Genomic DNA, 11347 nt, shown 5'->3' with positions numbered 1-11347 from the left:
TCGACATAATTAAATCTATGTCAATATAAAATATTTAATTATCAAAATAAAATATTTTTTCACAAATTTATTAACTAATTTATGTAGGCTTCTTATTATGGGGTAGTCATATTACATAAAATGGTCTTACTCCGTATTAAACAACAGTAAGTCTCCCTTGTGATAGGTATACCTGTCACAAGTTTTTGACAAGTTTAATATTACCCACATGAATAAATAAAATAAAAATAAGAGTGTCTATGAAATCACAAATATTTTATCTTTATTTAACCGTGTGGATTTTATTTAACCCGTCCTAAGCTTATGATGGATACTGTTCATTACAAATAAGAATCTCTGATTAAATAATTTGGGTTATTGTAGGCCTCATTGGGTCCTTTTGTCAACACGGTTTAGGGCTATGCTTGCACCACCCTATTGCAACTTGTACCCATCACCTTCAACTATTGCCCACATTAGCTGACCCAACAATATTGTAGGGGTGAAATTTTATGCTAGGGGGGGATTCAAGAGGATCAAGTTAATCGATTTCTTCGTTTTAAGACAAAATTGCGATGGTTACAGGGTCAGGGAGGTGTATCAAGTCGATAATGTAGAGAGTATCGTAATGTAGATATTTGTATATGCTATAAGAGAAATACTATTTGCATTCTCTTACCAATATTCTCTTCTACCTTGTCCTCTTATAACTGATTAAAATATCGTTTATTTTGCTTGATCTACTTGTCTTGTAACCCCACCCGATATATATATTAATTTAGTCGGTTGTGAGAGGGAGAAATGAGAAGGTTAGAGTCTAGAGAGAAGGTTGAAAAGAGAAAATTGGTAGCATCTCTATGTATAATATAATAACTTAAATCTAGAGGTGATCATGGGCCGGGCCAGTGCGGGTTTGGGCCGGGCCTTTCTAATAAAACGGCCCATTTGTATGGGCCGGGCCAAATATGTGGGCTTATTTGGCAAGCCCAAACTCGGCCCTTATGGGCTAATTCGGGCTTTTGGGCCCTAAAATTTACCACTTTCATTAAAAAAATAATTAGCATAATACCTTCAATTACTACTTTAAAAACATACGTAGTTTATAAAATTGTACAAAATATTACGAAATGCTTATGAATTGCTCTCAAAAATAAAATAAACACAAACACCGCCACTTTAGAATGCTTAATCATGCATTCGTGATATGATTTATGTTTTTTACACATTGTTTTATAAATCTAAAAAAATATATTTGAGTTTTTAAAAAGTTGTTAATAACTTTAACACTATTTTAATAGGCTTTATAAGAAAAAAATCATTAATTAATAAATACGGGCCGAACCGTGCCAAAATATGGGCCGAATGCTTAGCCCAAACTCGGCCCAAAAATATGTTGGGCCTTTTTGGGCCAGCCCATGGCTTTTTGGGGCCAAAATAAAAGGCCCAAGCCCATCTAAAAAGCGGGCCGGGCCGGGTAGGACCAATAGGCTTTGGCCATTTGATCAGCTCTACTTAAATCACATGATAAAATGTACTCAGTTTAGTGTTTTTATATAGGTCAACCGTTACTAAGTTTTGTGTAGAATCTCTTAGAATTTCACTCAAATCTATTGTACTCAAATTTACTTCGGCTCCTTAAGATAAGATAAATTCATCTCTTATTAAAGGTCAATAACCAGTTCGAACAAACCTCCAGTTAATCTCCACCTCAAACAAATTCTCATACACTTAATTCTATTTGACTCTTATTAAAGGCCATCGACCAACTCGGCTCCTCAAACAACATTCGTTCTTATACATAGCAAAAATTAAATATCGCCTCATAAATTTTTTTTTTTTAAAAAAAGGGCAAAACTCACACATTATTGATCACTTGGTACTTCTTATAGACCCCATTAGTCAATATGTCTCAAACTTGATTGATAAGTATATAACGACCTCTCAATCCAATTTTGTAATTCAAACTTGAAGGGCAGTTCCTTTAGCGACTAGCCGACATATGAACATCTACGGGGTATTATTTGTTTACATTTGATTAAAATATTCTTATGTAAATAATAAAAAAGAAAAGTAAACAAATGATTAGGAGGAAACCCGTAAGGATAGAGTCTAGTGGTTAAATTTCTAAAAATTTCTAAAATTCTCGAGTTCAAACCTCCCAAGAGCAATTTTGTAGACGGTTTATGATTCAGGTTATGCCCTCTAAACCTCGAACATGTCACTATCAGATGACTTACGTTATATACGTGATTTACAGGCTATTAATTGGGAGGAAGAAATACCTACAAAGTATTCAATTATAATCTCTAATTAATATATAATAAATTGTCAACTATACAAACAAAAATCCAAGATAACTAATATATAATTGGTCAACCATCCAAAAAATTCCAAACCTTTGAGATATTAATAAAGTCAACCATGCTTATCACAATCTAAAGCGAATAATTTGAGCCAAGTTCACGTTCGCACTATCCACATTTCGTCCCCTATGAAATATACTCCTACTATATAATTAAGCAAGACACAATGTTTCATAAATGTCCATTAATTTCATAAATAAAAAATGAGTGAACTCAACTTTGAAAGATTAAGTGATTATTCTTGGGATTTACAAGCCATTGTCAAAGGACATATTGGCATGTTACCTTCTTACTCATCACGGCTTCAAGTTGAAGATTATAATACCATGAGTACAACCATGAATGATGAATGTTCTAACGACGATGCAAAACGAGGGACGATAGCTGTTACCTACGTTAATAATGCGTCAATGCCACCAAGAAGAAGGTAATTTTGAGTTTGAGTTTGAGTTTGAGTTTGAGTCTAAATTTTCGAATATGAAATAGAATGGTTTTTGAAGTTCTGATTTTCACTTATGGTTGGTTATGTATTATTAGAAGAAGTAAGTACAAGAACACTCTAGTTCATCAAGCGACCGAGGATCGAATCTTGTCTGACAAATGGAATTGGAGGAAATATGGCGAAAAGATCATTAAGGGTTCACCTTTTCCGAGGTTTGTCTAAAAATTACACTTTGCTTTCTTATACATTTTTGTATTGCCTTCAAAATTGGGACGATTCTAATATTATCGGCAACTTTGTTAGCTAAGTTAGATGACATCTGCATTAGGCCCCAAATCTTAAGCAATCCCCGATATAAAAGCACCAATATTACTTTTCCATACTTTTTTTTTGGGAAATTAAACTATGATATTAGTGATGATTTTCCAATTCCATGGAAATAATAAGCAGTTGTTTGGGAAAAAAATAATTATATGTGGCCTAAAACTTAGCATGTTACTTTTTTTTAATAAAAAAAATGAAAATTAGATATTGGAGCCCTTTATTTTTACTGGCCCCGGTTCTAAGAAGCTCCTAAAACCTCCCTTAGACGGCCTTGCGGTTGATGTTGTATAGATTAGTAATAATGTTAATAATTGCACGTATGATTCAAACAGGAGCTATTATAGATGCAGTAACTCAAGTGGACGGTGTATGGCAAGAAAGCAAGTAGAGCAAAGCCAAAGTGAAGAAGGGAAATTCGTGATCAGCTACATAAACGACCATAATCATGATTATCCTAGTCGACGTCCATCTCAAGCAGGGCGTAGTTCTAAACGATTTCGCACTTCAAATGAAGTCCTTACAACCACCGAGACCCTAGACATGGCCACCATGTCACTGCCACAAATCGCAAACGAGAAAGTGGTTGGAGCTCAATGGAACAAGGATGATGATAGAAAAGCGGGGTTTGTAGGAGGAGAAGGTGTTTATGAACAAAATAGGGTGTTTGAAGATGATTTTTTTGCAGGATTGGAGTACTTGGAGAGTATAGACATGGACTTTATAAGTTGTGCGGAGTATTCATAGAAACAACTAATCCGTACTTAAATGAAACGGATTCTTGAATTTTATGGATGGGGTATTGCCGTATTGGGGTGTGTAAAATGTTTTAACTATGAAAAATCAAGTTAAATCATAAAGTTTTCTTATATGGTCGGCCAAAGTAATATAAAAAAAATAAAAAATAAATTTAGAGTAATATTTAATAAGATTTGCTCATTATAAAAATTGAACTCATGACCTTCAATTTAAAGATTTATTCCACAAAAATTAACCACTAGACCAACTTAATTATAATAATTATATTAATGCAGAGTAAAGTAACCGATTTGGGGGGGGGGGGGGGGGGGGTTGTTTGTCGGGTAAATTAAGACTAAGACAAGTGATAAACTTAGAGTAATTCAGATGATTAAAGGTCTCAAATTAACTTATCTCCACTATCAATTAAGTCAATTGATCATCGAAAGTCTCAAATACCAATTTACCTTCAAGTATCTATCGTGAAATAAATATACAATATTAATTTATGTTCTTTCTTAAGAGTAGTCAAATAATTCGATCAACGATATTATAAGACCTTAACTATCAAATAATCCAACAAACGCGTGCAAGATTCAACCCAATAGCAGTAATAATGATTAAAGGAACTGATAGAAACAACAACCACAACCACGCAGTCGTAATTCAATTGTATGCTTAATCTCTTCCTAAACCCAAATAATGATAAACTGAATCAATTAGAAAGGATAAAGGTTGCTACTTTAATTTAGATATCAAGCAAACTGAGTCGATAATCTAAGCTAGCAAAAGATTAATAATTACTAACAGTTTTGATCATATAATGAAAGTAAATAATAAACAAAGAAATAAAGAACAAGAGATTAGAACAATACTCGAAAGATAAAGGTAAATTAAAAGACGATCTCACAAGAAATTAATCGGTAGCTTTGAAAGTTGAACCAAGTAAGGGAGGAATTAGTTCCTCATACTAGATCTAAAATAATTAGGTTTTCTTCAAGAATTGCAAAAAAGTAGATTTCTAAAACTGAAATAAAGAGTTTAAGTACTTTCCTAAATAAAGTCAACTTAGTAACCAAAGTCAAAACGAGTCTTGGAACAAACCGAGTAAACTAAACAAATCTCGAGCCTTCATAGTCTGATATGCGCGACAATAGCACAAACCATGGTCGAATGTCTGTCGCGCATAGGTCGCGCGTAGGTTGAATGTCAGTCGCGAAAAACGCTTCTGCCAAATTTGTCTTCTCTTTCATATGCGCGCATGAATAGTGCGACATATGCTCGTGCACGCCTTCCAAGGTATGTTCATAGGTCTTTGAGTCCACCTACCCTCACGCTTAGATTCCGTCTTTGACATACAAAACCGACCCACAAGATCTTCTTTATCGTTTCCAAGCTTCATCTTCAACTTTACTATATAGCTCATTCTTCTTCGCACTTCCAAACTCGGTATTCAATTACTCATTACCGCTTACAAATTATCGCCTTTTGTACCTTTAAACTCATTAACTCAACCTTCTTAATACATACTAAATCCGTCTTATCAACTTCCCCACATTTAGATCTTTACTCGCCCTCGAGTAAACTCAAAGGACCCATTATAAGTTTATACCAACACTGATCCCCAGAAGTGTGCGAAAGCAAAGAAGACTTACAATGAAACTCTTTTAAGACGGTCTCTAACACAGCAACCAGAGATCAAAATAACATCGGAATTTTTTTTTTCTTTTACCTAAATCTCTCATTTTGCCTAGAGCGCCCGCCCTTGCGGTTTTTCACTCTAGCTTATCATTTTTTTTCATCTCACAACTACTCTTAGTGGCACGCAACTCGATTCTTCATTTTACCCGTAGCGCCCTTTCGGGTTTTCACTCCGTCCCCGGCAACGACGCCAAATTTGATGGGCTGAAAGTCGTATGCCTATGAAAGTAAATTTATAATCACTCACTTAACTACACCACTAAAAATAGCAATATAATGGAAGTAAGGGTCGAACCCACAGAGAAGGACTAAGTTAACTAATGTGTATATTAATGCAGAGTAAAGTAACCGATTTGGGGGGGGGGGGGGGTTGGTTTGTCTGTAAATTAAGACTAAGACAAGTGATAAACTTAGAGTAATTCAGATGATTAAAGGTCTCGGTTTAACTTATCTCCACTACCAATTAAGTCAATTGATCATCGAAAGTCTCAAATACCAATTTACCTTCAAGTATCTATCGTGAAATAAATATACAATATTAATTTCTGTTCCTTCTTAAGAGTAGTCAAATAGTTCGATCCGCGACATTATAAGGCCCTAACTATCAAATAATCCAACACATGCGTGCGATTTTCAACCCAATAGTAGCAATAGTGATTAAAGGAACTGATAGAAACAACAACCACAACCACGCAGTCGTAATTCAAGTGTATGCTTAATCTCTTCCTAAACCCAAGTAATGATAAACTGAATCAATTAGAAAGGATAAAGGTTGCTACTTTAATTTAGATGTCAAGCAAACTGAGTCGATAATCTAAACTAGCAAAATATTAATAATTACTAACAGTATTGATCAGATAATGAAAGTAAATAATAATCAAAGAAATAAAGAACAAGATATTAGAACAATATTCGAAAGATAAAAGGTAAAAGACGATCTCACAATAAATTAATCGGTAGCTTCGAAAGTTGAACCAAGATAGGGAGGAATTAGTTCCTCATACTAGAACTAAAATAATTAGGTTTTCTTCAAGAATTGCAAAAAAGTAGATTTCTAAAACTGAAATAAAGAGTTTAAGTACTTTCCTAAATAAAGTCAACTTAGTAACCAAAGTCAAAACGAGTCTCGGAACAAACCGAGTAAACTAAACAAATCTCGAGCCTTCATAGTCTGATATGCGCGACAATAGCACAAACCATGGTCGAATGTCTGTCGCGCATAGGTCGCGTGTAGGTCGCGCGTAGGTTGAATGTCAGTCACGAAAACGTTGCTGCCAAATTTGTCTTCTCTTTCGTATGCGCGCATGAATAGTGCGACATATGCTTGTGCGCGCCTCCCAAGGTATATTCACAGGTCTTAGAGCCCACCTATCCTCACGCTTAGATTCTGTCTTTGACATACAAAACTAACTCACGAGATCTTGTTTTTTAAACCAGATTTGGTAGAGCACAGAGACAGCCACCATGGTTTGGATCTCCTTCTTCTCATGCACCACTCCAAGATACTATCACTCGGTATGCTTAGTCCAATCTCTCTATTTATCTCATGTATGATCTTATTACTGTATACACACTTAGCAAACATGTGCTCTTGAGTTTCTTCTTCCTGCTCACATAGGCAACATCTTGTCTCGTCACATACCCCCAGCCCTTTTAGTTTAGTGCGCGTATTAAGGGCATTCTGAACAATCAAGCAGGAAAAAAATGAATGCTTTGGAATTGTCCAATTACACCATACCATTGTTTCCCATCCCACCTTAGGGTGTTGTTCCCGTAGCCATGAGTAACACCCTGCAGCTGAGTAGCCACTGGTTTGGAAGCACCATGTCCCATTGTTGTAGCTAGTAGCTAGTTCCTCTTTTGTGTTGCATATTTTTCGCCATGCCCAACTTGATTCATAGCTCGGGGAATAGTTCATCCAATCTGCGCTTTTGATGTAAATCTAATGCACCCATTTAACGCAGAGGCTATCCTTTTTCTCAGTGACCCAATTGACCAGCTTACCAACCATGGCATTATTCCATAGAATTTGGTCCTTTATGCCCAATCCCCCTTCCTCTTTAGGCCTACATATAGATGCTCATGCTACCAGTGGGGGTTTCTTATAATCTAAACTTCCTTCTCACAAGTAATTACTACACAAACCCTCTATATTCTTTATAACACCCTTGGGTAAAATGAAAATGGAAGCCCAATATGAGTGTAAAGTTGTCAAAACAACCTTCACCAAAACCAGCCTCCCTACATATGAAAAGTTTCTTGTACCAATACCATGTATCATATTGCGGATCTTATTAATAAGTACATCACAATTCCTTATTTTAAGTCTAGTTGGTTGAATTGGCATACCAAGGTACTTAAAAGGAAGACTTCCTTCTTTGAATCCAGAGACTCTCAATATGTATTTTTTAAGATTAGTTGACACTCCATTAAAATATGCATTAGACTTAGGGGCACTGACCTTCAGACCTGAAGTCTTTGAAAAAGTGGAGAAGGCTTGTAAAATGAGCATCATGGAGGTGGCATCCCTTTTACAAAACATCAAAACATTATCTGCAAACATCAAGTTTGTTAATTGTAACTTCTTCCAGAGAGGATGAAATTCGAACCCTACTTTTGTAGTTGCATACATCATAGTTCTTGCTAAGTAATCCATGCAAAGGGTGAAAATTAGGGGTGAAAGAGGATCTCCTTGACTTAAACCCCTCTTCCAAGAGAAAAATCCAAAATTTTCTCCATTTAGAGATAGAGAAAAAGTAGCCGTAGTTAGAGCTGGCAAACGTTGACCCGACCCACCCAAACCCGACCCGATACAACCCGAAAATTTGGTGAACCAAACCGACCCGATAACCGATAGCAGCCTTATTTTTTCCAACCCGACCTGGACTTACCCAACCCGACCCGTGACCCGATATTTTCTCAACCCAATAGATGACTCGATAATGAACTAGCTTAATAATGGTTTAATAACACCAAATTGACATTCATCCTTGTTATTTTCACTTAAAACTACAATTAATACACCCCACCCATTGTTTAAACAGAAAATTACCATTTAAAACTTAATATATAAGATAAAATATATGCTCATAACCTGACCTGAGACTGACCCGCTAATGACTCGACCCGACTTGTCACCCGTTGTTGACCCGACCCGAAGATGACCCAACATGAACAGAACAAACCCAAACCCATCGCTGACCCGACATAAACGGAACCCGATATGACCCGGCTCGCTTTGACCTGACCCGTAACCGACCCAAATGACCCGATTACCACCTTTAGCCGTAGTGACACATTGCATAACCATTTCCCTTGTTTGTCCTGAAAAATTTAAAGCCTCAAGTAATTGATCCACAAAATCTCATTTAACAGTGTCATAGGCTTTTTGCAAATCAATCTTAAACATGCATCTAGGGGAAACTGAAGGCCTATTATATAGTCTTATCAAATCTTGACAAATCAACACATTTTCAAGAATCCTCCTTCCCTTAATGAAATCTCCTTGATTTTGAATAACTATAGATGGTATGATTGCTCCCAGTCTAGAACATATTACTATTAATATTGCTTTGTATATAACATTGCAACAAGCAATAGGCTTGAACTGCAACACACTTTGTGGCCTTTAACATTTGGGGATAAGGGTCAAGTTGGTGGCATTTATTTGTTTTAGAAGCGTCTTGTGGTGAAAAAATCCTTAACAGCAGCAATGACATCCCCACCAATGTCACTCCATGCATCCTTATAAAACCTACAAGTATACCCATCAGGTCCTGGGGATTTGACATTAAGAATGCTAAAGTGTAGTACTATGATTTTCTAGTCATTGCGTACTCGTTCAAGTGGGTTGTACTCGACCGAGCAAATATCTTGTACGTTTTATGGAGGTTACTGCCTTGGGTGTACTCGGCCAAATTTAGAGGACACTCAGTCGGGTAGAGTGTACTCGGTCGAGTGCCTCTGGTACTCGGTCAAGTTCTCGGTCTAATGAGTCGTGTTTCCGTGGTTCGATTAAGATGATTAGGGAGTTGTAAATACATTTTATGCCGTTTATAATCCTCATTTTTGCAAACCTAATCACATTTTTAAACACTCTCTAATCATCCTAATCATCTCTAAGAAATTTTGGTAGATTGTTGAGCATTCGAGATCCTCATTACTGTGTCAATCGTTGTAGTAAGTCTTTAGTACCTTTAATCAGTTTTATTTACCTTAGAGGTTTGCTTAAACTCTAATTTTTGGGGGATTTGAGGGAATTGGTAATTGGGCATATTAGATCGTTTGTTGAGGGGTAGTTAGTAATTGTATGTTATTATTATTTGTCGGTGACGCTTTCATGGAGGATTGCTATTGCGATTACTTGTGTGTGCTTGGATTGCGAAAAGGTAGGGTTTCCCTACTCAGTATGATGTTGTGTGATTATTGCTATGATTGTGGAATATGATGGTTGGGATTATTGTGGAATATGATGATCGTTATTATTGTGGAATATGATGGTGATATTATGATGGTGATATCGTGTTTATATTGTGAGCCATATAGAGAGATGGTCTCACCCCCATTGTTCGCCTCTTGTGTTTCTCGACGCAAGGAGGATGTGCACATTAATGCACTTGGGTTCACTCGTTACGATGAGAAGAGCTTTAGGTGGGCTGACTGCAGTCACCCACTGGCGGTGTGGATTACTCGTTACGATGAGAATCCGTCAGGGCTATTAGTTACGGTTAGTAGTCGTGTCCGAGGGGCGGTTCGGGCACTTGTGCTTGGAGTTTGGAAATGGATGCTTGATTGCTGAGTATGATTACTTTGCATGAGTTTATGATGTTGAAATAATTGATGAGGTGTGTTCGGTTGTGTGTTGTTGTCTTATGTGCTCTGCTGTGATCCATTTGATATTGCCGGCAGATGGTGAACACTAAGTTGACATGTGTTGATATTTGAGCTTGCATGCGGGTTTGGATGGGACACTGATGATTCGTAAGTTATCATAGCTTCTGCTGAGTTCAGACAGTTTTAATTTCTGATTAGTTGTAAACGTTTTGGTTTTTTGGAGACTTATAATCAGATTAAACTTATTTATCTATTTAAATGTTTCATTATGGTCTCTTTTGATATGTACTAACTCGGGTAACCGAGATGGTAATGCCTTCATATGCTAAGGTAGCCTCTGGTAAAGTATTTTGGTAGATGGGGGTGTTACATAAAGATAGCATTCTTAATCTCCTCATTAGTAACTGGCCTGAGGAGTAAATCATGATGATCAACATTGCATACTCTTCAATTTAATAATAGTCGTCCTTAATTTGTTTGTGGGAGTACTTGTACCCAGTAGAGACTGATAATAATCCAAAAAATCATCTTGAATTTGAGGGGTAGTATTACACAGGCGCCCTTGTTGATTTTCAATCATAATCACCTTATTTTTTATTCTCCTGCTTTTAATCGCCCCATGAAATAAAGTACTATTATCATCTCCTTCACTGATCCATCTAGCCTTAGCCGTCTGAGCTAGGAAGCAATCTCTGACTTTACATTTCTTTTAATTCCCGTAGAGCTATTAATTCTTCATTGATCTTGTCAGGATTATTAGGAGTAATACCCAGTTCCTCCTGCAGTTTGGTCACATACATCTGAAGAATATTTGTGTTGTTTTCAATGTTTGAATATCTATCCTGATTGAGTTGTTTTTTTTTTTTTTGGTTTTAGGCCCTTCAATTATTTGACCACTTGATACATGGATGTGTCTGCAATCCTTTCTCTCCATGCTTCCTTAACATAACTCATGAACATATCATATCTC

At 36.4% G+C, this 11347-nt stretch overlaps 1 protein-coding gene across 1 annotated transcript; it reads left to right on the top strand.

The window, feature by feature from the left end:
• Nucleotides 1–2411: 2411 nt before the first annotated feature.
• On the top strand, nucleotides 2412–3904 carry LOC141658971 (WRKY transcription factor 22-like). The gene is made up of 3 exons (XM_074465681.1): nucleotides 2412–2769; nucleotides 2880–2996; nucleotides 3441–3904. The coding sequence occupies exons 1-3, from the start codon at nucleotides 2546–2548 to the stop codon at nucleotides 3850–3852; spliced, it is 753 nt and encodes a 250-aa protein (XP_074321782.1). The 5' UTR covers nucleotides 2412–2545; the 3' UTR covers nucleotides 3853–3904.
• The last annotated feature ends 7443 nt before the right edge of the window (nucleotides 3905–11347 follow it).

This window comes from Silene latifolia, chromosome 6 (assembly GCF_048544455.1).
Source record: "Silene latifolia isolate original U9 population chromosome 6, ASM4854445v1, whole genome shotgun sequence".
Lineage (NCBI taxonomy): Eukaryota > Viridiplantae > Streptophyta > Magnoliopsida > Caryophyllales > Caryophyllaceae > Silene > Silene latifolia.
The sequence above is the reverse complement of the archived record's forward strand: the minus strand, read 5'-3'. Positions and strand labels throughout refer to the sequence as shown.

Bases quoted from the DNA above. Each gene is read 5' to 3' on its own strand.
- LOC141658971 (XM_074465681.1), top strand. From the start codon at position 2,546: ATGAGTGAACTCAACTTTGAAAGATTAAGTGATTATTCTTGGGATTTA. The intron at 2,770-2,879 runs GTAATTTTGAGT...ATGTATTATTAG, and splicing joins TCAATGCCACCAAGAAGAAG to AAGAAGTAAGTACAAGAACA. The intron at 2,997-3,440 runs GTTTGTCTAAAA...TGATTCAAACAG, and splicing joins AAGGGTTCACCTTTTCCGAG to GAGCTATTATAGATGCAGTA.